A 27110-nucleotide genomic window follows, 5' to 3' on the forward strand; every position below is an offset into this window, starting at 1 on the left:
CCAAGAATGTTTTCCTACAATATATATTTATTGGAAAATACCCAAATAATGAAATATTGATTATTTAACAAAACCTTATATTCTAAATTATGACCAGTTTTTCTGTAAGTACTTATCGCATTACATTTACCTAATTATTTTATTTTAATTGTTTTACCCAGATTATTTATGAAAACTATGATAGTCATAATTTAAAGTTATGAAACTGCCATTGTAAATTATAACTGAGACAGTGAAAAAAGATTTGACCTAACTGACTCCACCTTGCTCTAAGCCCCAAGCTGTCCTTGTTCATTCCTGGGCATGGGCTAAACTAACTTTGGGAGGAATTTAACTTATAGATTAGCTTTCAAACAAGGACAATAACAGTCCTTTCCCAAAACAAACCTCCTTATTGTCTGTGCATACTGCCTAAAGCCACAGGATTAGAAGTTATGGTACTCTTACTAAACTTATGATACAGCTATTTTCATTAAGCCTGTATCAATGTCTTATTTATTAAAAATTATGCAAGCAAAAAATCATTCTGTTTTGGGCTGGGTTATAGTTTGTAACCTCATGCCAAATTTTGACACCTTAAAGTATTTGTCAGGGATAAGTATGAAATTGCTTGATGAATAAATGCAAAACAAAAGAATGTATACTGGCAAATCTTAAGACATTTCTAGTATTATTTTATCAAATAATTTTAAAACTAACTTATTTATTAAAGATTTTACTTAAGTTACATAAACTTGAAAAAGCATTTGACTATTCTGTTTTAGTATCTGATTTAAGCACTTTTATTTTTCCTTAAGCCAATTGTATGATCTCTTTTATGTGTTTTTAGTAGTGAAATACTATGTACACAACAGATAAATACATATAAAGACATAGTAGGCATGCCAATGGAAGCACATTTTATAGGTTTATTCTTTTCTTAGACTTTCAGATTCCCAGTAACTTGTTTCACAACCCTATGCATTTGTCAGCTAAATAGCCTTAAATTTGCACATTAAAGAAAACAGCTCAGGTGAAAATCAAATAGCAAAATTTATATCATAAGATACAGAGAAAAAGGTCTGGTGCTGCAGAACTAGAGGGAGATGCTTTTACAGTGTACTTAAAACATTTTTTTAAACAAAGACATTTCTGAGTGTCTTCCTTAAAAACCCAAGAGTAGCCTCTGTTGCAATAACTATTTTAGTCAAAAAATCAGGTGAAAACAGAATTCAGTCAACTGAGAAGAAAAAAAAAAAAAACTTTTGCTCAAAAAAATAAGACAAGGTCTTAGGAGAGAAAAAAAAAACATGAATGCTTTTTAAATACAAACATGCCCATATGCACACATACACACACACGTCTTGTATGTTAACCTTTTAATTAAGCTGACTTTTAACCATTGAGCTCCTTAAAAAAAAAATCTTTTAAAATCTTATTACCATATTTTAGCTAGGACGAAATGCTGCTAAACTGACAATGATCACACAAATTGTGCGATTTCTGAGCACTCTAAGTGTAAGCAGAATTTAACAACAGCTAGTTGTTATTGCTAACTTTAGTCGTTTAAAAATAATTTGTAAGACAGAATCCCAAACCAGATTCTTACCTAGTGATGGGTCTCAGGCTGTAGACTGCTTTCTAGTGTCCTAGAAACAGGAAAAACAAAACTCATCTTCCCTGTTGGAAGCTAGCTCAAACTCCATAAAGGAGTTACCTGCCTTCTGTCACCATGGAAGCAGGAAAACTTGCTTTCCTTGTGTTGAAAGCAAGGAAAACTCCAAAGAAGAGGAGTTATAACAGCAAAATAAACTTTAGATGTCGACCAAATTTTGGAAGATCAGGGATTCTGTGGAGGGGGTGCTCTCAGGCCTCAGCAAATTGCCCTATTGGTTTGAGCCATAAAGTTAGCTCATGCTGGTACCAAGCACCAACGTGAGATTTGTCAAAGGTCAGGGGCATCTCCACTCAGAATCCACCCCCACCTGGAGGTTACCAAAATGTGAACCCTGAAAATCTGAGACAGGTCTCAGTTAATTTAGAAAGTTTATCTTGCCAGGGTTGAAGACATGCCTGTGACATACCCTCAGGAGGTCCTGAGGACTTGTGCCCAAGGTGGTTGGGGCACAGCTTGGTTTTATACATTTTTGGGAGACATGAGACATCAATCAATCAAAGCAAGGCTCCCCAACTGGGGGCTTCCAGGTCACAGGTAGGTGAGAGACAGATGATTGGATTCTTTGAGTTTCTGATAAGTCTTCCCAAAGGAGGCAATCAGAATTTGCATCTATCTGTGAACAGAAGGATGACTTTGAATAGAATGCTAGGCAGATTTGCCCTGAGCTGTTTCCAGCTTGAAGTGGCCCAAGATATTTTCCTTTCACACTGTCATACCATTACTCCATCTTTCTGTCCCTCTCTCAGCAGCTTTTTTCATTACTCCTTCAAAATATATCCTCTTATTCTAATTTCCTTCGAAATTTCTACCTCAGTTTCAGGAACAAATGTATCTTTTCACACTCAGTTATCTTTTACTAAGCTGTTCTCACTCAAGCACTCTGAATCTCAGTTTATATCTACAGCATGGCAAAGCAACCATATGAAGAGTGAATAAGAGGCAATGAATAGAAAACAACTGTTTTTTACTATTTGATATTATTTTCTAATTAAATCACTAAATTGAAAAACAACAATAACAGACTTTCCAGTTGTACTGGTATAGGGAAAAAGAGGTAACAGTGTATTTTAAATATTTACAATTGCCTGAAGATAATGTATCTTCACATTGCAATAATGTATGTTAGAGTACTACAGAAGTATGGCATATGGGTTGGTTTTTCAGTATATCCTTCTTTTAATGTGTTGTTCTTTTCAGGTGGATAAAGTAGAATCCTTCAAACATAGTCAGAGTACTAAGGATAGCCTCCATGCCAAGTACAACACCAAAACCTGTGCCACTGTAGTGGGTGATGATCAATGGGGACACCTGCAGTTGGATGCTACCTCTGTGTACCTGCTCTTCTTAGCCCAAATGACGGCCTCAGGTCAGTACAAGGAGAGAAGTGCTGGGAGCCCCTGAGCATGGAGTCTGTGGTACTAACTAATATTCTTTTAAATTGAGAACCAGTAAGTCTGGGGTAGATCTTCTTGAGACAGGTACTTTTTATTATTTTTTAACACTCAGATATCATGAGATGGCAAAGAAGGGCTAGGGTTTATTGCTTGTTCTCATACAGTACATTGACAATCCTGCCAATTAGTATAAATATAAATTGAATCATCTACTTTATACTACTCTTTATGAATATATTATAAACAAGGCATCTGTCTATAGGCATCTAAATTACATTAAGAAAATTAACTTAGGAATCAGAATCCAATTTTTTTATTATTGAAAAATATATCCTTTTCAGATGATTCTCTTATTAACTTTGGATGCTTTACCTGAGAAAGGGAAGTGTAAGAAACAACTTAATTTCCTTTTATTTCTCCTAAATTGCGGGAGGGCAATGTATCCAATTATACCTAGTTTAGAAAAATAATGAGACCTTTGCCAGAGTTTCCTAAATTAAGGTACTTCTCAAAATACCACATTTTTGACATTTAATTTCTTTATCTTCCAATCTGGTTATAGAGCTCCTTGGTACTAAGGGCATCCAGGGTAGGAATTCCTTCAAAATACTCTTTTCCTTTTTTAATAGAAATAAATATTTGAAGATAAACCTTTCCTTTGTTTCCTCTAGAACACACATCTCAGAAGCTGAATAGCCTTTTCTCAAAAGTATGAACTGGCTACCTAGATATGCCCTCCCTTTGTAGGGGAGGTTTCTCCCTGAATAAATATATTTTTAGATGTAATTTATTTAAATAGAATGACAGCTATTACTCCATTTCTAATATTATTTTAATACTGACTGGAGTTTTGTCTACAAAGCAACAATATCTGAATATCTCTTGTGGTTTTTCATTTTGAGCCCAGAATGGAAGCAGAAATGTATCAAAGAGGCTTATAGGAGACATATCCATTCATTCAACAAATGTTTATTGATTTCTGACTTAACATTTGATTTTCAGCTCAATCAGCTGACTTTGATAGGTACTTGGAATAAAGTAGATATTATTTGATCAGGCCTTTGAGGAATAAGTAGACATTTACAAATCAGAGAAGGGATGGGAATAGCATGAATATAACATGGAAATTTGAAAGGCACTGGCCATCAAGGTAAGGCTGGATGTCTTCTATGGTTAGAATATAAGATGCATCTGGAAAAATGACAAAAATATGAAACTAGAAAGTTGGGGCTAGCTGTTTGATGGCCTGTGTACCATGCTATATAGTTTGGAGTTCAGTCTGTAATCAGTAGAGGGTCATTCACGGTAAATAATCAAGGAAGCTTCAGATGATTCACTTCAGTAGCAGGAAGATAGATTGGATAGGGAAGAACACTAAGATGGCAGACTTGTCAGGAGATGAGTAAAATGCTCTAAGGCAAGATTGATATAAAATTTATGTAAGGCAGTTGCCTTGAGAATGAAAGGGCTTATGTGAGATATAAGTGGTAGTATGCAAGATCTTCATAGAGTATTTAGCAGTGCTCTACACATTTTTGAATACTTAACAAATCTCAACCTTAGTTAAAAGAGAGGCTTAGACAGAACCTGGCTGCAACTTATAGAATGGGGGCATGAGGAGATCCATGGAACCTCCCCCAGCAAAACAACCATAAATGTTGAAAATTATTTTTTAAAAGCCACTTACATTATTGGAAATTGTCTGAAGCACATAGAGCAAGTAGAGAAACATTTACTCCAGGAAATCTACTAAGTGTTGGCAAAAGCAGGGAGGGAATGTGGCATTTGAATCTCAATCTACTCCCTCCTCCACCCCACAGCACAGCAGAAGCAATATTGAAGGCAGGTACAGCCAAGAGCACAATCTCCCCAGCTAGTCCCCAGTTTAGGGGTACTGTACCTCCCTGAGGGAGGTAGGTTGTGATCATTTGTTTCTCATCCTCTCCAGCTCCATGTTGCAGAAGCTAGTTCAGGTAAGAATAGCTGACAGGCCTGGAGTTCCCCTTCTCCCCAGGCAAAGGCAGGGTGAAAATGGTAGGCCCTGATTAACATTGGCCCACTTCAGGAGGTGGAGGTTCTATTCTGGGAGGGGCAAACTAAGAACATCAAAAAGGCTACTATCCCTTCCCAGCACTCAATTTGTAAAGCAGGAGTGTCACTCCAAAAGAAGTGGGCCACTGTTCTCACCACTAGCTCTGGAGCATTGGCATAAGAATTTTGCTGGGGAGAGACACAGGCTGTAAAGACACAAAGCTCTGCAGCTTTTCCCAAAGGAATTGACTTGATTTGGAACAGAGTGTGGAAAAATTAGAGCCTAAAGGCAATCTCAAAAAACAATGGACATTTTGGTTCTAAGAAATTAAGAGGATCCTAGTAGCTCAATAACAGCAAAAAGCTAAACCATATGCTAGCTCAATGACACATGGAACATTTTTCAGGAGAGATTATATGGTATACCATAAAACTAGCCTCATAAAATTTGAAAGATTTAAAAATCATACAAAGTATGTTCTATGACCAAAATGGAATTAAGAACAGAGAGAAATTTAGGAAACTCACAAATATATGGAAATTAAGCAATATACACCTAAACAACCAATGAATCAAATAAGAATCACAAGAGAAATTAGAAAATACTTTGAGCTAAATTAAAAAGAGAACACAACATACCAAAACTTACAGGAAGCAGCAAAAACAGTGCTTAGAGGGAAGTTTATAGCTGTAAACACCAATATAAAAAAAAAGAAAAGGAGACTGGGTGCAGGGGCTCATGCCTGTAATCCCAGCACTTTTGGGGGCCGAGATGGGTGGATCACCTGAGGTCAGGAGCTCGAGACCAGCCTGACCAACATGGAGAAACACCATCTCTACTAAAAATACAAAATTAGCCAGGCGTGGTGGTGAATGCCTGTAATCCCAGCTACTCAGGAGGCTGAGGCAGGAGAATCACTTGAACCCGGGAGGGCAGAGGTTGCAGTGAGCAACCGAGATCATGCCATTGCACTCTGGCCTGAGCAACAAGAATGAAACTCTGTCTCAAAAAAAAAAAGAAATAAAAAAGAAAAATCAGTAACCTAACCTTCCACCTTAAGGCACTGGAAAAAGTCAAGCAAACTAAACCCAAAGCAAACAGAAAGGATGAAGTAATAAACATTACAGCAGAAATTAATGAAACAGAATGGAAAAACAAAAAATTCATTCTTTAAAAAGATCAACAAAATTGACAAATCTTTAGCCACACTGACCGAGAGAAAAAGAGAGAACACTCAAATTACTAAAATTAGGAATAAAAGAGGGGACATCACTACAACCTTATAAAAATATAAAGAACTAAAAGAGAATACTATGGACAACTGGTTACCAGCAAATTAGATAATTTCGATGAGATGGGAAAATTTCCTGAGAGACACAAACTACTGAATCTGACTCAAGAAGCAAAGGAAATCTGAATAGACTTACTACAATGGAAGAGAATTAGTGATATAAAAAGTTTCCACAAAGAAAAGCCCAGGTGCAGATAGCTTTACTGATACATCTGCCAAATATTTAAAGAAGAGTGAACACCAATTCTTTACAAACACTTCCAAAAATAAAAGAGGTAACACTTGCAGCCTCATTCTGTGAGGCTATTACTCTGATGCTAAAACCAGACAAAGATATCACAACAAAGTAAAATTATAGATGAGTATCTCTTATGAATGTAGATATAAAAATAAACAAAATACTAGTAAACTGAATCCAGCAATATATTAACAAGTTTATATACCTTGACCAAAGCTATATTTTTTCCAGGAATGCAAGGCTGTTTTATTATCTGAAAATTAATTAATGTAATACATCATGTCAATGGAATAAAGCACAAATGTATATGATTGTCTCAGTAGACACAGAAAAACATTTGGCAAATCCATCACCTTATCATAATAAATACTTACCAAATAAGGAATAGAAGATAATTTTCTCAACCTGATAAAGGGCATCTTTGAAAATCCACACCTAACATGACATTTGATGGTGAAAGAATGAATGCTTTTCCCGTTAGATCAGAACAAGACAAGGACATCAACTCTTGCCACCAGTATCTAAAATTGTACTGGCAGTTTAGCAAGGGCAAATAGTCAGTAAAAAGAAAAAAAAGGCATCAAATAAGGGAGGAGTATAATTATCTCCATTTGCAGACGATGTGTTCTTACGTAGAGAAATCCAAAGGAATTCACTAAAAATCTAGAAAAAACAAAGTTCAGGAAGGTAACAAGGTACAAGTTAAATATGCAAAAATGAATTATATTTCTAAACAGTAGCAACGAATAATCCAAAATGAAATTTAAAAATAATATCTAGGATCAAAAATGAAACAATGAGGAATAAATGTAACAAAAGAAATATAAAATTTGTACTTTGAAAAACACAAGAGAGAGATCCAAGATGGCTGATGATTAGCAGCTCGGGCACGTACCTCCCAGTGAAAGCACAAAGAACGAGAGGACGCCACACTTTCAGACGAATATTAGTTGCTCACGGACCAGGAGATTCCCAGCAGAGAAGCCCCACGTGTCGCCAGGGCGACTCTTGTGGCCGGCGTGGCGGTTTTGCTGGTGCCTTAGCACGCCAGTTCTTGGTGCAGAGTCCGGAGATTCCCGGGCAGAAAAGCACCATCAATCTTAACACCGCTGTTTTGGCCGGCTTAGTGGATTGCTCAGATTTCGGCGCAGGGAATCAACAAGTTGGACGTCAGAGACCCAGTTAGAAAGTCGATAATTATAAAGACGACAGACGGACAAATATATAATGAAGGGAAGAAACCAGCGTAAAAAGGTAGAGAATACTCAAAATCAGAATGCCTCTCCCTCTACAGGGGATTGCAATTCCTCATCAGTAACGGAACAAGGCTTAATAGATTATACGTGTGTTCCAATAACAGAAGCAGGTTTCAAAACGTGTGTGATACGAAACTTCTGTGAATTAAAAGAACTTGTTCTAACCCAATGCAAAGAAACTAAGAACCTTGAAAAAAGGTTTGACGAAATGTTAACGAGAATGGACAATTTAGAGAAGAATATAAGTGAATTGATGGAGCTGAAAAACACAACACGAGAACTTCACGAAGCATGCACAAGTTTAAACAGTCAAATTGATCAAGCAGAAGGAAGGATATCAGAAGTCGAGGACCAGCTCAGTGAAATGAAACGAGAAGACAAGAATGCAGAAAAAAGGATGAAAAGGAATGAGCAAAGTCTCCAGGAAATATGGGACTATGTGAAAAGACCTAATTTACGTTTGATAGGTGTACCTGAATGTGATGAAGAGAATGAATCCAAGTTGGAAAATACTCTTCAGGATATCATTCAGGAAAATTTTCCCAACCTGGCAAGGCAGGGTAATATTCAACTCCAGGTAATACAGAGAACACCACAAAGATATTCTTCAAGAAGACCAACCCCAAGGCACATAATCGCCAGATTTATTAGGGTTGAAATGAAGGAGAAAATACTAAGGGCAGCCAGAGAGAAAGGTCAGGTTACACACAAAGGGAAAGCTATCAGACTTACAGCAGATCTCTCAGCAGAAACCCTACAAGCCAGAAAAGAGTGGGGACCAATATTTAACATCCTTAAAGAAAAGAACTTTCAACCCAGAATTTCCTATCCAGCCAAACTAAGCTTTATGAGCGAAGGAAAAATTAAATCTTTTTTGCGAACAAACAAGTACTTAGAGAGTTCACCACCACCAGGCCTGCTTTACAAGAGCTTCTGAAAGAAGCACTATACATATAAAGGAACAACCAATATCAGCCTTTCCAAAAATATATCAAAAAGCGAAGAACTTTAACACAATAAAAAATTTACATCAACTAATGGGCAAAACAGCCAGCTAGCATCAAACGCTGGTATTAAACTTATATATATTTTAATTGGATAAAAAGCCAAAACCCATCGGTATGCTGCATCCGGGCCCATCTTACATGCAACAATACACAAAGACTCAGAGAGAAGGAGGAAGATTTACCAATCAAACAGAGAGTAAAAATAAACTAATAAACAAAAAGCAGGAGATGCAATTCTCGCCTCTGATAAAGTAGACTTTAAAGCAACAAAGATCAAAAGAGGCGAGGAATGACATTACATAATGGCAAAAGGATCAATGCAACAAGAAGAGCTAACGATTCTATAGATCAACGAGATAGAAAATTAACAAGGATATTCAGGACTTGAACTCAGACCCGGAACAAGTAAACTTAATAAACATTTATAGAACTCTCCACTTCAAATACACAAAACATACATTACCACCTCACACCTATTCCAAAGGTGACTATATAATTGGAAGTAAATCACTCCTCAGTAATCGCATAGCATTTCATAGGTTTAAATTAAATATTGGTTGGCTGTTTGTTTGTTATCTTCTTCCCTTATTCCTTCCTGACTACATCATTAAGTATAATTATCAGTATAAAAGAGGTTTTCAATACCCATTACTAAATTGCATTCTAGCCTGGGCAAGAAAGCAATACTCCCATTCTCTCTCCCTCTTTCTTTTCCTTCTCCCTCCTCCCCATTCTCTCTCTCTCTTTCTCTTCCTTTTTTTTCCTTCCTATTCTCTCTCTCTCTTTCTCTTAAAAAAAAAAAGAAAAACACAAAACATTGTTGAAAGAAAGTAAAGTTCTGAATAAATGGAAAGACATCTATATTCAAAGATCAGAAGATTTATTGTTAAGGTGGCAACATTTCCCAAATTATCTATAGATTCAGTATCAACTGACTTTGCAGAAATTGACAGGCTGATTCTAAAATTTATATGGAAATTTAAAGGACCCAGAATAGCTAAAACAATCTTAAAATAGAAGAAAGTTGGAGAACTCAAACTTCCCAATTTCAAAACCTACTACAAAGCTACATTAATTAAAACAGTACAGGTACTGGGATAAATATAGACATGTAGCTCTTTGAAATACAGTTGAGGGGTTAGAAATAACCCATCACATTATGCTAAGTTGATTTTTGACAGGGGCGCCAAGATAATTCAATGGGGAAAGAGAAGTCTCTTCAACAAATGGTGCTGTGACAACTGTATGTCCACATGCAAAATAATGAAATTGGACTTCTTCTTCACACCATATATAAAAATTAACTCAAGGCCGGGAGTGGTGGTTCACGCCTGTAATCCCAGCACTTTGGGAGGCCGAGGCAGGAGGATCACTTGAGGTCAGGAGTTCGAGACCAGCCTGGCCAACATGGCTTAACCCCGTCCATCTCTACTAAAAATACAAAACTTACCTGGTTGTGGTGGTGTGCGCCTGTAATTCCAGCTACTCCAGAGGCTGAGGCAGGAGAATCACTTGAACTCAAGAGGCAGAGGTTGCAGCAAGCTGAGATTACGCCATTGCACTCCAGCCTGGGTGACAGAATGAGACTCCATCTCAAAAAAAGAGAAAGAAAAAAAGGAAATTAAAAAAAATTAACTCAAAATAAATTGTAGACCTAAATGTAAGAGGGAAAACTATAAAACACTGTATTATTCTGCCACAACAAAATACCACATAATGGGTGGCTTTAATAACAGAAATTTATTTTCTCACAGTTCTGGAGGCTGGAAGTCCAAGATCAAGGCTGGCAGGGTTGGTTTCTGGTGAGGCCTCTCATCTTGGCTTGCAGATGGCTACCCTCCCTGTGTTCTTACATGGCCTTTTCTGGAGCATGCACTCTTGGTGTGCTTCCTCTTTTTATAAGACAGCAGCCCTATTACGTTAGGGTCGCCCTCATGACCTCATTTATCTTCTTAATTATCTCCTTGAAATCCCTGTCTCCAAATGTAGTCATATTAGGGGTTAGGGCTTCAACATACGAATTTTTTGGGGGAGGACACAATTCAGTACACAACAAACAGAGAAAAATATAGAAGTAAATGTTTCTGGCATTGGGTTAGGAAAAAGCCTCTTAGATATGACACCAAAGACATAAGCTACTAAAGAAAAAAATAGATAAACTGGAATGTATCAAAATTAAGAACTTTTGTGCTTCAAAGGACCCCATCAGGAAAGTAATAAAGCAGCCAATAGTACAGAAGAAAATATTTGCAAATCATGTATCTGATAAGATACTTGTATCTAAAATAAAGAACAGAACTTAATACAAAAAATAAATAACCTAATTAAAATGGTCAAAGAATCTGAATTGACATTCCTCAAAAAAAGATATTCAGATAACCAATAAGTACATGAAAGGATACTGAAGATCATTAGTTTCAAAAGAAATGCAGGCAGGCCCAAACCACAATGAGATACCACTTCACACCCATCAGGATGACTGTAATCAAAATGGCAGATAATAAGTGTTGCTGAGGATGTGGAAGAATTGGAACCCTCATACACTGCTGGTGGAAATATAAAATGGTGCAGCTGCTTTGGAAAACAGTCTGGTAGTTCCTTAAAAGGCTTAACATAGAGTTACCATATGATCTAGCAGTTTCACTCCTAAGTAGATATATACCCAAGAGAAATGAAAACATATGTTTACTCAAAAGCTTATGCATAAATGTTTATAGCAACATTACTTATGATAGCCATAAACAAAAATAACCCAAATGTTTATCAACTGATAATTGGATAAATAAAATGATGCATCTGCACAATGGAATTTTTTTTTACTTTTTTTTTATTTTACTGCTACCTCTGAAGATGGAATATTTTGGGCAATAAAAAATGAATTACTGATATATGCCACAACACTGACAAACCTTGAAAACATTATCCTAAGTGAAAATACCCAGACATGAAAGACCACATATTGTATGATTCTATTTATGTGAATGTCAATTAAGGCAAATCATAGAGACAGGAAGTAGATTAGTGATTACTTAGTCTGGGGGGCAACTATATAAGGGAAATGGGGAGTGACTGCTAAGGGGTACAGGATTTCTTTTTGGAGTGATGAAAATGTTCTAAAATTGATTGTAGTGATGGTCGCACAACTGCATACACTAAAAACCATTCTTATGCATACTTTTTATTTGTCTCTATAATGTTGTTTCTAAAAATGAGAGAAAGAGGCTTAATGTTATACAGGTGAGTGCAAAATGTAAGTGCAATAGACCACTGATTCAGCTCCATTTTGGGAGCCCTGTATGTCTTAGTATGATTTATGTAGTGCTGTTACCTTTGGTCTAATCCAGCCCTATCATTTTATGTGTACTCATCTCTGCATTCTTTGTTCAACAAGCAGTGTCTCGGTTCTACAGGAGGGACAGGATCCAGAGGTCCTGCATTTATGACCTTGCCTCAAGAGACTGGTCCCTTTCCTGTGGTTAATAGAAGTGTTTAAAATCACTTAATAAATTTTCAAACATCTACTGTTCAATAGTGTTTAATACCATTCATAATACTATGTGAGATACTTTTAGTGGCTATATGAGATACTTTTAGAAGATGCAGATATAAATAAGATATAGTTCTTTTCTTAAAATTCAAGTACACATTTGTTTATAATACAGAGTAAAAAAATAAGTGAATAAAAGTGAGAAAAATAAAATTCTGCGAATCACAAGAGGAGAATCAATGATAGCCTCACAGAGGAGATAGCGTTTAAGTTGAGCCTTGAAAGAACAGTGGGATTTCAAGATGTGGAGAGAAGAAGGCCATTTAAATGGAGAATATAATGAACAAAGGGATATAAATGGTAGAAATGTGTGGCATTTGTATGGTATAGCTGTGATACAAGTCTAAGAGATGAATAAGACCAATTTCACACTTTTGCCTTCTCTGTCTCTGTTCAATCACATTGGCACACAAAAATGACAAGATAAAGCTATGATGCTGATGTCCCATGTCACTATCATCTCTTCTCTTTTCCCTCCTCTTTCCAAGAAGTTAATGTCATTACTGCTACAAGAAAAAATACACTTTGCTTCTGCAGCTTCCCTGTTCTATGGTTGCTATTTTGACAGAGCCATGGATCAGGAGGAGTTTGCAGTCTGATGACCGATCATGTAGTTCTTTTTAATTATAAAGTTACACAGTTCCATGATTTAAAATATCTGTTAATAGATCAAAGATTTAGATGTGAAAAGTAATCCTATAAAAGTTTTAGAAGCATTCATGGGATAAAGCTATTTTATAAAAGTTTCTGATAATAAAAAATACTACAAACAAAGTCAAAATTCAAACAAACTAGCAAAAATACTTGTAACACATATGATGTGCAAGAGACTAATTTCCTTAATATTTGTTAAAATATCAATAATAGAAAAAATAAAAGTTTTAAAAAAATGTTTAATGCTGAACAAATACACACACACACACACACACACACACACACACACACACAATATGTTTGTATGAACCACAGAAGAGAGGAATCAATGACAACATCACAGAGAAGATAGCATTTGAGCTGGGCTTTGAAAGAACAATGAGATGTCAACATATGGAAAGGAGGGGAAGACCATTTAAATGGAGATTATGAGCAAAAGGACATAAGTGGTAGAAATATTGGCATTTGTATGGTATAGCTGTGATACAAATCTAAGAAATGAATAAGGCCAGTTTCATACCTCTGCCTTCTCTCAGCCTCTGATTTCTATTGAATTGCTGGTCTTTCTGGTACATACATATATATGTATGGTGACTGCTAATGGGTACAGGATTTCTTTTTGGAGCGATGAAAATGTTCTAAAATTGATTATGATGATGGTCGTACAACTGTGCATACACTAAAAACCATTGAATATATACTTCTTATGCATACTTTTTATGCATCTTAATAAAGTTGTTTTTAAAAAGGACAGAGAATGAGGCTTAATGTTATACAGATGGCATATATGTGAATACACACACACACACACACATATATTTATATACCAAGACCATAAATATACCAACATATGTATAGCAAGACCATTCATATACCAAGACTGGTATATGTATGTCAGGATGACCAGCAATTCAGTAAAAATCTGAAGGACATGACCAAACAGTTCATAGGAAAAGAAATACGAAATACAGATGGCTTATAAATAGATGAAAAGACTCACAACCTTACTCATAATAAAAAACTGGAAATTAAACTATAAGGAGGTTCTATTTGTTATTCATTAAAGTGAGACAAATATTAAAAATTTTTATTAAAGCCTGTGTTTGCAAAGATGTAGGGAAACAGGCAGTCAGTGTTGATATATAAACTGTAGAATTTCTTTGAAGAATAACTTGGAGATGATTATTAAAATTTAATGTACATGATGAAGTATTTAGAGGGAAGTACACTGATATCTGCAGCTTACTCTGAAATGCATCAAAAAGGAAGATGGATAGATATGTGATGAACAAAGTATACTAAAATGTTAATGTTGTAATTCAGAGGGTGAGTATACAGGGGTCCTTTGTAAAATTCTTTCATTTTTTCTGTTTGTTTGAAAGTGTTCATAATAAAACATTGGAAAATAATATGCATAAATATTTGGGTTGGCCATTCAAAGAATCTGCCCTTATATACTGGCACATGTGCATAAAGATATACTCATTGCACAAATACTCATTGCAACATTGTAGTGATGAAAGAAGGATTTGATAGAACCTAAATGGCCTTCAGTAGGGAAATGGTTACATGAATAGCCATTCAGTGAAATGTTCTGTAGCCATTAAAAAAATTGAGACAGATGTATTTGAAATTATCTCCAAGTTATTTATATATGAAAAAGCAAAATGCAGTGTAATATACAATACTACCCTTTGTGTAATGTTTGTGCATGCATAATATGTCTCTGAAAGGATACAGAAGAAACTGGTAAAACAGGTTTCTTCCAGAGAGATTTGGCAGTGGTAAAGGAGGAAGACCCACTGGTTACCCTTTGGTACAGTTTGATTTTTTTCATGGAAGACTATTACTAAGGGCTGACTTATGAAGAGTGCGTTAGTTCTAAGAATTCTTTCTGAACTGTAATGGGTGTTCAGGACATTCACAGTGGAGTTCATTTGAGAGCTGACATTAAGAAAAATTTGACAATCATTTTGCATCATGCTTCTAAGAATGTGAGAGGACTTTTCTATTCTCAAGCCCTTTTAAGGACTTTTTGTCACCTAGATCTAATTGCTCTAGAAATGCCCACTGTTGAGCAAAATGGAAATTCTTGTTTTTTTCTGACTATAACACTATTGCATAGCTGGCACGTGTACTCCTTTCCATTAAACCAACACATCTGTTTTTGTGACAAATGCGGATAAAAAAAATTTTGTTTAGATAGAATAACCTCCACCAGAAAAATATGAGAGACTTAAAAGTTTAGTCTCTATAGCTAGCCTGATGTTCACTACTTCTTCCTGCTTGTCATAGAGACTGGAAAGGAAAAATTAGCTTCCTGATTTTTAAATTCTGAAATGATTTCTTAGTTTAGAATCAAGTCGTCTAAACAAAGTATTTAGATAATATGTACACAGTAATATTTATTATTATAAAAGAGGTATATTAAAAGTTAATTGCTTAGTAAATTTTACATGTACAAAAAGTTTTAGTGCTCAAGATTTAGTAATTTTGTATAAAATTTTATGAAATATATCCTACAGTTTTCTGATTTATTATAATTTTGCTTTTTAATATAACTTTTTAAATTACAAAAGTAGCAACGGTTTCTTGTAGAATACTGTATAATTGCAAAGATGTCCAGAAAAGATAAAATAAAACTACCTTGAATCTCACCACCAAAGATAACTGCTATTAACTAACATCCTCCTGGTATATATTTTTGTAGTTCTGTATGTTTGAGGGGGGAGGCATAAAGAGAGGAGTTTTTAAGCAAAAATGGGTCATATTATACATATGAGGAGGCAGTATAGCATCTTACCTCCTAATGAAACTGCATTCGGCATTCTCTGAAATGAAACTGAAATCGACAGTCAATTGGATCCTGGTTCCACTATTTGTTAGTTACATGACCTTAGACAAATTTTTAACTCCTTTAAGCCTCATGGAGAAAATAGAGGTGCTTACCTCTTGGGGTTGTGGTAAAAATTAAATGACTAATTCATGTAAAACACTCTGTGTATAACCTATGATATATTTGTATGGCTTACATTTAGAATAATTATCATTTTTACTTAAAAATGCAATTTAAGTCCTCCTTAAAATCATAATTTTATCTATTTCTTGCTTAGTATTTAGACCCCTTCCAGCTCATTTTTGAAATATTTGTCTTTTTTTCCCCAAGTGCTTAGGTTTGTACATTTAAGCATATTGTAAATTAGTTACCTATAGAATCAGATTTTACTTTTTGGTAAAATCTGTAAACAACAGTTAAAATTCTTCCATGTTGAAATATGCTCATATCTCACTTAGTTGGAGACTAGCCTAGGACTTGTTTGTGGTCTTGTTTTTGTAGTTTAAGATCAGAGTGCCTTCCATTGTTCCTAAGCAGGAATACAATTACTTGGGAGTAGTGAGGTCACTTAGTCACTATGGCTGCCTATAAAGCTTATAGTGATAATTTACCAGCTCTGTATCTTTATTCCCTTTTTCCTCAGGACTCCATATCATCCACAACCTGGATGAAGTTAGCTTCATACAGAACCTTGTGTTTTACATTGAAGCTGCATATAAAACTGCTGTAAGTACTCATTTTGGAATGGGTTTTAGACATATGATGTTTTTGTTTTCGAAATACTGGGCAACTCAGTTGTTTTCTTAATGCTACTGCTTATAGTGAACTGACCTAAAAGGCTTCTGGCAGAACTTGTCTTTAGCCTCTTTCTTTACTAAGACCTGTCATCCTATGCCTTCTCCTCAAGGGGGTTACAGAGACAAGAGGGTCAAGATGCTATGCTTTCATTCCTTTCTAACTTTGTGATATCTCATGGTATGTATTTGGCAATCTGGGCTAAATTGTGGTCTTATTTTAATGATATAAGGTCTTGAGAGCAAGATAGCTAGGTTGTATTCTGGGTCAGTTAGCTATGTAGAAATAAAATTTAATCATGTTTTTAATATTATCTGTAGGTGTTGATCCAGTGTTTATAATACAAACAAGTTATTTTTCCTTACAACTACCATATGAGGTAGATTTCTGTTAAATTATAATATATTTAACATCTTCTCTGCATAAAATATTAAGTTAGACACTATACAGGAATGTGTTTTTTCTTCTTCAGTCTAATGTAGACAGCTTTTTGTTGTTGTTCATTGAAACTTTATTCATAATCTCCCAAACTGGAAATAACCCATATATCTATCAGCAAGTAAATGGATAAACAAATTGTGGTATATCCATAAAATGGAATACTACTCATCAATAGAAAGGAATGAACTGTTGATCATGCATCAGCAGGTGAATCTCGAAGGCATTGTGCTTAGTGAAAGAAGTCAGACAAAAAATGTACAGACTGTATGATTCCACTCACATAAAATTCTAGAAACCTATAGTGATAGAAAGCAGATCCATCATGGCCTCAGGACAGGAGCAGATGGAGAGATGAATTACAGAAGAGCATGAGGAGACTGGGAAATTTTACAAATATTCATTATTGTGATCATAGTTTCATGCATGTAAACATGTATCAAAATTAATCAAGTTGTATACTTTAAATATGTGCAGTTTTTTGTATATCAGTTATACCTCCATAAAAGTACAAAAGTTATTATTATTCATTGAGTATATAAATGCAGTCAATTACTCCAGGACAATACTGGAGACATACCACCAAAGATATTTTCTCTGCCTACCCCTTTGCTTTGTTTCCATTTCTGTTTCTGTTTTGGTCTGTCACCCAGGCTGGAGTGCAGTGGCACGATCATGGCTCACTGCAGCCTCAAACTCCCAGGCTCAGGTGATCCTCCCACCTCAGACTCCTGAGTAGCTGAGACTACAGGCACACACCACCACACCCAGCTAATTTTTGTATTTTTTGTATAGACAAGTTTTCACTATGTTGCCCTTCATGTAGATTCAGATTTCTAACTGGTATCATTTCCTTCTGCTTGAAAAACTTCCTTTAACATTTCATCATTCTTCTAGTGATGAATTATTTCAGCTTTTGTATACCTGAAGAAATCTTTATTTTGTCTTCATATTTGAAAAATATTTTCACTAGGTGTAAAATTTTATGATGGCAGATATTTTTGTCTTTCAGTACTTTAAAAATGTTGCTCCACTGTCTTCTTGCCTTTATTGTTTCTGATGACAAATTTGTTGTCAACCTTATCTTTGTTCCTCTACATAAATGTGCCTTTCCCTGCCGTCTGCTTTAAAAAGTTTTTTTTTATGGCCTGGCACAGTGGCTCATGCCTGTCATCCCTGCACGTTGGGAGGCCGAGGCGGGCGGATCACCTGAGGTTGGGAGTTCGAGACCAGCCTGACCAACATGGAGAAACCCCGTCTCTACTAAAAATACAAAATTAGCCAGGCATGGTAGCGCATGCCTGTAATCCCAGCTACTCTGGAGGCCGAGGCAGCAAAATTGCTTGAACTCGGGAGGCTGAGGTTGTGGTGAGCTGAGATTGCGCCATTGTACTCCAGCCTGGGCAACAAAAGTGAAACTCGGTCTCAAAAGAAACGTTTCTCTTATTACTGACTTTAAACACTTTGATTATGATATCCCTTGGTGTAATTTCCTTCATATTGCTTCTGTTTAGGGTTTATTTAGCTCCATGGATCTGTGCATATATAGTTTTCATCAAAAGTTTTCAGCAATAATTTCTTCTTATTGTTTTTATGTTGCCCCCCCTTCCTTCAGGTATTCAGTAACATGTGTATTAGGCTGTGTTATGTTGTCCCACAGCTCACAGATGTACTGTCTAGTTTTTCAAATTCTTTTTTCCCTTTGTGTTCCATTTTGGATAGCTTCTATTACGATGCCTTCGACTTCACTAATCTTTTTATTTGCAATGTCTAATTTGTCACTAATCCCACCCAGTGTACTTTTCAGCTCAGATATAGTTTTATCACTAAAAGTTGAATTTGAGTCTATTTTTCTATCTTCCATGTATCGACTAAACTTTCTGAATGTGTGGAATACAGTTATAATACATGCTTTAATGTCCTTGTCTGAGTATTCTACCATCTGTGTCAGTTCCAGGTTGGTTTCAGTTGATTGATTTGTCTCATTATGGGCTATGTTTTCCTGCTTCTTTGCATGCCTAGTAATTTTTTACTGGATGAAAGAAATCACGAATCTTACCTTGTTGCATCCTAGGTATGGTTGTATTTCTGTAAATATTCCTGAGCTTTGTTCAGGGACCTAGTTAATCTAGTTGAAACAGTTTAATCCTTTATTACTTTTAAAATGTGTTACGTGAGTCCAGAGTCATGTCTAGTCTGGGGCTAATTATCCCCCACTACATAGGTTAGACCATTCTGAATACTCTACCCTATGCCCCTGAATTATGAAGTTTTATAGTCTGGCTTGTTGGAACAGGCACTATTTCTTGTCCTGTGTGAGCACTAGGTATTTTTTCCCTCTAATTCTCTTCGGTGGTTCTTTCCCCAGCTTCAAGTAATTTCTCCCTTACATGCATTTTTCATTGTTCTGCTGAATATTTGAGGGGTATCTTCTGCAGATTTCTGTGGTTCTCTGTGTAGCTCTCTCTTCCCTGTTAATCTGTCTTGCAAATTATGGTTACCTTGGTGTCTCTGTACTCTCAGCTCAATTTCCTTAACTCAGGGAGTCTGCTAGGCCCTGTTTAATTTTCTTCTCCCTTTGTTGTGACCTGGAAACTCTTGCAACAGTAAGCTGGGACAGTCATTGGACTCATCCATTTGCTGCCCTTTCTCAGAAATCACTGCCCTTCATTGTGGGATCTTCATTGTATTGAAAACCATTATGTTATAAATAGTTTTTTAGTTGTTGCAGGTGGGAGGGTAAGTCTGGAACCTGTTACTCCATTTTCACCAGAAGCACAAATATAACATAGACAATTTTATGCAAGCAGACATTATTTGTTGACTGATGGCTTTGCTTCTGATACCACAGGACTGCTGTGGTTCAGTGCAAAAGCTAGGGTTCTTTGGCCTCTCCATTACATCCAATGATTATAACAGTAGAATTAATGGTATTTCTTTATTCTCATAACTCTAACCTTTGCTGAACAAACTAGAATGGAGCTGGATTTTGAGACAGGTAAGGCCAGCCATAGGTTAAATATGGCTTACCTTCCTGAAACTTCACTTTAACTCAGAGATTTGGCATGAAAAGTAATTAAAGGTAGATATAGAGATGTGTGTGGGAAGGGGTGTGTGTGTGTGTGTGTGTGTGTATGTACATGCACATACACATGTGTGTACATGTCTGTTTCCAAGTTCCATTCAATGAGAGGGCCTAGAAGCAATGACACTTCAGTGATAATGAGCATACCCAGTGCCCAGGTCTTGAATTCTGACTATCGTTTTCTGATGAAATAAACAGGGCTTCTTATGAAAGTGGTTGATTCCAGGGCTATGCCAGGGAAAATATGAGATAAGATTGGAGCATCTTTCAGTGCCAAAAAGTGAAGAAGTGTTCAAAAAGGGAGTGTTTTGTTTTGTTTGAGACAGGACCTCTCTTTGTTGCCCAGGCTAGAATGCAGTGGCACAGTCGTGGCTTACTGCAGTTTCAACCTCCTGGACTCAAGCTATCTTTCCACTTCATCCTCCCTAGTAGTTGGAACTACAGACATGCACCATCATGCCTGGCTAATTAAAACAAATTTGTAGAGACAGAGTCTTACTATGTTGCCCAGGCTGGTCTCAAACTCCTGGGCTCAAGTAATCCTCCAACCTCAGCATCCTAAGTTTCTGGGATTGCAGGCAGAACCTACCATGCTCAGCCATGATCAAAAAGGAATAAGCCATGTCAAACAGTCACAGGAGCCAACCTGACAGAATACCCAATGACCAAAGTTGTAACAGTTTGAACAACAAAATAAATAGTGATAGTGTTTTATTATAAACCAGAGAAAACCTTAATATCTGTAAGTTCATAGCAATATAAATAACTGAATAAATAAATAAATGGGAGAGAAGGGACAGCTCTTCCTTAGAGAGGAATTGCAACTAATGGCTGTAGGAGTAACGAAGAGAACTAGAAAATCACCATTAAAGCACCACTGTAATTATTTCTGGCAAGATCCATCAGTGGATGCTGAATTGGTGGGTTAATATTTGAGAGAAACAAGATATTTGCATAGTCCTAAAGTATCTCTCTCAAGATATTTATTAATTACAAAGGAAAAATTAGTAACAGTAGAATTGAGAAACCCAGCAGACATCACATTAACCAAGTGATGAAGGTTAATATCACCAGTAATAAGATGTATCAGCATCGTATATCCCTGCTATGATGCACTGAGAAGGACACAGCATAATGTCTGTAATACATATTCTTGCCCCAAATGGATAATCTCAGTCTAATCATGAGAAAACATTAAGCAAACCCAACTTGAGGGAAATCTACTAAATACCTGATTACTAATCTTCAAAAAGTATCAGGGTCACAAAAGACAAGACTTGAGGAACTGTCATTGATTGGAAGAGACTTAAGGAAACATAACAAATGCAGCATGAAATTCAGGATTGGATCCTGAAATGTAAAAAGGCCATTGGTGGAAAAACTGGTAAAATCCAAATAAATAAAGTCCATAGTTTGTTTAATAGTATTGTGCCAATATTAATTTCTTAACTTTAACTAAGTTTATGTTAGATGTTAATATCAGGGGAAGCTAAGTGAAAGGCATATGGGAACTTTTTGTAGTATTTTTGCAACTTTTCTATAAGCCTAAAGTTATTCCAAAATAAAAAGTTTTTTAAAATAATTTTAAAAGTTATATGATTGAGGGGATTTATAGAGCTCTGGCTAAGAGGGTAGGCTTTGGAGGAAGATTACTTGGACTCTAATCCTGGCTCTGTCACTTATTAGCCACGTGACTGAGTGAGTCACTTAACTTCTCTTTGCATCATCAGTTTCATCATCTATAAAATGTAAAGATTAAGGAAGATAATAATGTAAAGTGCATAAGTTAGTGCATGGTACATTGTCAGTGCCAAAAGAGAGTAAAATTAGAATGAACATTTAAGATAAAATATTGGGCTGCTATTTAGGCTCCATCTTCCAGATCTACTGGGTATTTGATTTAATGAAAAATTTTGAGAAACACCTCTCCAGATAGACTGAGTTATAGTTCTTAGCCCTCCTGATTAACTGTTGAGGAGTCTTCCAACTGCTTGGAGGCACCAGTAGAATTTAAAGCTACTGGCAAAGTAGCTGCAGGGACCACCCAACTCCTTAATAAGCATTGGCATCTCCTTAATAAGCATTGTGGGTATACATATGTATGGCAAATTAGTTACTCCTAATGTCTTTTATTCAAGGGTTATGCATCTAGAAAGTGTTTAGTAGTTATGACTTGCTAACGGTATATTGATTATTTTATGTCAGGACTTCGGGATATGGGAACGTGGAGACAAGACCAACCAAGGAATCTCAGAATTGAATGCCAGTTCAGTTGGAATGGCAAAGGTAATTTTCCTTTCTTGCTTGTACTAAGTATGGGGAAAGGAAGTCTGGTGTCCCTTTGTCATAGATAAAACTTAATGTGAGTGTGGACCATAATCAAATTAATTATTATTTTACACAGGCAAAATTCATATTTTCCTGTAGAACCATGGATATGTAGATGAGAACTTTCATAAGCTGCAGATTTGATATCCAACTGTTTTTGTGGCATGTCTCTACTTATATCCTATAAGGACTTGAAAGGACTTAAACTAAATTAATCATCTCTAACATTACAAAAACAAGCAAAAGAAGGCTTTTATTTCTTCCATTTACCAGTTGACCAAGCTTTATATCAAGGAACCATCTCTCAGTCCTCTATCCTCTTTATTCTCCTGCATCCCCCAAATCATCATCATCAGCAGCAGCATTACCGTTCAACTTGGCTCTACCTTTACATCCTACCCACTCTTCTCTGGAAACAGCAAGAAGGCATACAATAAGATAGCAGGAATAGGATCAAACGTATCCATTATGAGAAATATGCATGACTTAGTCTCTCCTACTAATATGCAAAGACATAGATTGATTTTAAAAAATAAAAGGAGAGCCAATATATGCTGTCTATAAGAGCTCTAAACAAAATGATACAGAAAGATTAAAAACAGAAGGATGAGCAAAATACAGTCTGACAAACATAAAAAAGAGCTAGGGTGACTATGTGAATGTCAAATGAAGTAGAATTCAAAGTAAAAAATATTACATGGAACAAAGAGGACAAAGGGAGTCACAACCAAATTTTATTTTATTTTATTATTGTTATTATTATTTTGAGATGCAGTCTCACTCCGTCATCCAGGCTGGAGTGCAGCACTGCAATCTCAGCTCACTGCAACCTCCACTTTCCGGGTTCAAGCCATTCTCCTGCCTCAGCCTCCCGAGTAGCTGGGATTACAGGTGGGTACCACCACACCCAGCTAATTTTTTTTTTTTTTGTATTTTTAGTAAAGACAGGGTTTCACCATGTTGGCCCGGCTGTTCTTGAACTCCTGATCTCATGATCTGCCCACTTTGGCCTCCCAAAGTGCTGGGATTACAGGCATGAGCCACTGTACCTGGCCTACAGTAGAATTTTAAAAGGCACAACTCATAATGAGAATGTCTGTTCTAGAATATCGTTTTAATTAATACAGACATATTAGAAACACAAGGTAAAACAGAAACAATTATAAGGAAATAATTTAACAAAAATACTGCCCAGCTGTGACACATGCAGTAAACCAGAAATAAGATTATAGAAAATTTGAATTATATAATTTATACAGTTGAATTGGTAAATATATATATGGAACTTTGTGCCTATAAAATATTTATCCCTTGGTAAAATTTTTACATATTTAATGTATTTTAAATTACCCAAGTAGTATAGATATTTTTTAATGAGCTCGTACTATACCTACTTCTATGTAACCTGATTTTTTCATTCAACAATCTTTTTTTTTTTTTTTTTTGGAGATGGAGTCTTGCTCTGTTGCCCAGGCTGGAGTGCAGTGGTGTGATCTTGGCTCACTGCAACCTCCACTTCTGGGTTTAAGAGATTCTCCTGCCTCAGCCTTCTGAGTAGCTGGGACTACAGGCCTCTGCCACCATACCCAGCTAATTTTTCTGTATTTTTAGTAGAGACAGGGTTTTGCCATGTTATCCAGGCTGGTCTTGAACTCCTGACCTCAGGTGATCCACCCGCCCAGCCTCCTACAGTGTTGGGATTACAGGCGTGAGCCACCATGACTGGTCAAACAATCTTATAGTGCACTGAACAATGTAATCAAATATCCTTCCATGTCATTTTATACAGACAAATTTAGTTCATTCTTTTCAGCTGCTATACAGTATTTAATAATTGTTCCATTGACAGAATTGTCTTTATCTTTTAGTATTCCAGAAAATGCTTTAGTGAAGATCCTTGTACATACATCCAGGTAAATTTACACAAACATTTTTATAGGAAAAACTCCTAAAAGTGGAACCCTTAGATTAAGGGATATGTACTTTAAAATTGCCCTTCAAAAAAAGTTCTATTAGTTTACATTTCCCCATCCTCATATGATAGATATATGCCATTATATACCACAGATGTCATTTTTCTTTTGTTTTTATCATCAGCTGTTTCTTTTGTGAATAAAAGTGTTTGACAGAGAAATACCTTTGGAAACAAACATTGAGAACATGTTATTACAATCTATTTCTTTTTGCACTGGTACTTATTATTACAAGTTTACATATAGAGCTTTTTTGCCATTTTTCTCAAACCCTCACTAACTGGATATTATCAATATTTTTGTATATTTGATTTAAAGTGTTTTACCACTTAAATTTTTTTACTTTTGTAATCTTTTCTGACTTAAAATTACAATAATTTTACAAATAATTCCTATGTAGTACCCTTCACCCAAGTTCCCCACTTATTAATATATGCTTTATATTTTTCTCTGATTAAACACAACACACATACACAATTATTTTTTTCTGAACCAGTAGACAGTATATTGCAGACATGATGCCCCATTACTCCTAAATATTTCAGTGTGGATTTCCTCAAAGACTCTTTTATAACCATGGTATAAGCATTAAAATCAGGAAATGAACACTGGCATTATACTGCCAGCTTAATTGACATGGCCCATTCGAATTTCTTTAGTTGTCCCAATAATGTGATTTATAGCAAAAAAAAAAAAAAAAAAAAATCTTGTGATCCAGGATCCAGTCTAAGATAACATATTACATTTAATTGTAATGTCTCTTTAGGCTTCTTCGGTCTGGAATAGTGCCTCAGTTTTTACTTGTCTTTCATGACCTTAGCATTTTTAAAGAGTACAGGTCAGTTATTTTATAGAATGTTCCTTGATTTGATTTCATGTGATATTTCCTCGCGATTACATTTAGGTTATGTGTTTTTGGCAAGAATACCACAGAGGTGAGTCTGTGTCCTTCCTTTATCATCAGGAAGCACATGATGTGAATTTGTCTCATTACTGTTGATGTTATTTTTTATGACTTCACTAAAGTGATATCTGCCAGGTTTCTCCACTATAAATTTTCTATTTTCCTTTTATAATTGCTGACTTGAATGTTTGTGGCTCCCCCCTCACCAAAATTCATATTGAAACTTAATTCCCAATGTAGCAGTATTGAGAGGTGGAGCCTTTAAGCTGTGACTGGATCATGTGGGTTCTTCCCTCATGAATGCATTAATCCATTCATGGATTAATGGATTAGTGGGTGATCATGGGAATGGGTCTGGTGGCTTTATAAGAAAAGGAAGAGACACTTGAGCTAGCACACTCAGGCTCCCTCATCATGTGATACCCCATTCCACCTCAGGACTCTGCAGAGTTTCTACCAGCCAGAAGCCCTCACCAGATGGGACCCCTTGACCTTGGAGTTACCAGCATGATGAAGGCGAGCCAGGTGCTATTTCTCAAGACAATGGAAGAAAGACCCTAAAGGCATTTCAGAGATCTTAGATGCTGCCTTTTCTATCACAGGCCCAAAGGCCTAGGAGGGCAGAATAGTTTCAGGGGACAAGCCTGGGGTGTTCTTTATGGGCTGTGCCCAGGACTGCCTTGGGACTCTACTCCCTGCACCCCTGCTGCAGCGCTCACTTAGCTTGTGCCACCACCCCAAAAGGTCTAAGTGATAAACCTTGAAGGTATCCATGTGGTGTTAATTCTGCAGGCCCACAGGGTGCAAGAACTGCGGAAGCATGACAATTTCCACCTGGATCTCAAAGGATATATCAAACAGCTTATGGGCCCAGGCGGAGACTCCTCACAGGGATGGAACCACCACAGGCAGCCCCTGCTCGAACAACACTGAAGCAGAAACATGGGGTTGCAGCTGCCACAGAGAGTTCCCATTAGGGCAGGACCACCACTGGAATGCCAGAACTGTAGGTTCACTGGCAGCAAGCAAGGTCTGCCTGCACCCAACAAAGCCATAGGGGCCGTGCTGCCTGAGACCTTAGAGACCCAACCCTTACCCAAGCATGGAGTCAAATGAAATTATTCTTCAGCTTTCAGATTTAATGTCTGCCATGCTCAGTTTAAGACTTGCTTTAAGCCTGTTACTCCTTTCTTTTTGCCTATTCCTCTCTTTGGGAATGTCTCTCTTATACCACCATTGTATCTTAAAAGTTGATAGCTTGTTTTGATTTCAGATTCACAGATGAGATTTTGGACTTTTGAGTTTTATCCTTGGTGCTGGAATGAGTTAAGATATTGGGGCTATGGGGTTAGAATGAATGTACTTATATGTGAGAGGGACGTGAGTTTGTGGGGGCAGGGCAAGGAGTGGAATACTAAGGCAGTAATTAATGAGTATTTTGTGCCTGGCCAACTTCTACTTACCCTATAGGTCTCAGTTTAGGTGTCATTTCTTCAGGGAAGACTTTCAAAACTGCCTTCTACCCCTAAGACTACATCAAGTCTGCCTCATAATTGAGGAATTACAGATAACTAATAAATACTTGAAATAATATTCAATCTTGTTAGCAATTTAATGCACGTGAATGCAACAGATATACCGTTTTTATCACATTAGGAAAAAATTTTAAGATAAT

At 36.4% G+C, this 27110-nt stretch overlaps 1 protein-coding gene across 5 annotated transcripts in view; it reads left to right on the forward strand.

The window, feature by feature from the left end:
* Positions 1-27110, forward strand: part of PHKA1 (phosphorylase kinase regulatory subunit alpha 1) — a 125215-nt gene that overhangs the window by 14795 nt on the left and 83310 nt on the right. For all 5 annotated transcript variants that reach the window (XM_064368944.1, XM_064368946.1, XM_064368948.1 and 2 more), the window contains exons 4-6: positions 2855-3023; positions 16556-16638; positions 22436-22516. In XM_064368944.1, the coding sequence (XP_064225014.1) occupies positions 2855-3023; positions 16556-16638; positions 22436-22516 (333 nt within the window). The remainder of the gene's footprint in view (positions 1-2854; positions 3024-16555; positions 16639-22435; positions 22517-27110) is intronic.

The sequence above is a fragment of the Aotus nancymaae genome, unplaced genomic scaffold, assembly GCF_030222135.1.
Source record: "Aotus nancymaae isolate 86718 unplaced genomic scaffold, 86718_ANA_hifiasm-v0.15.2.pri h1tg000081l, whole genome shotgun sequence".
NCBI lineage: Eukaryota > Metazoa > Chordata > Mammalia > Primates > Aotidae > Aotus > Aotus nancymaae.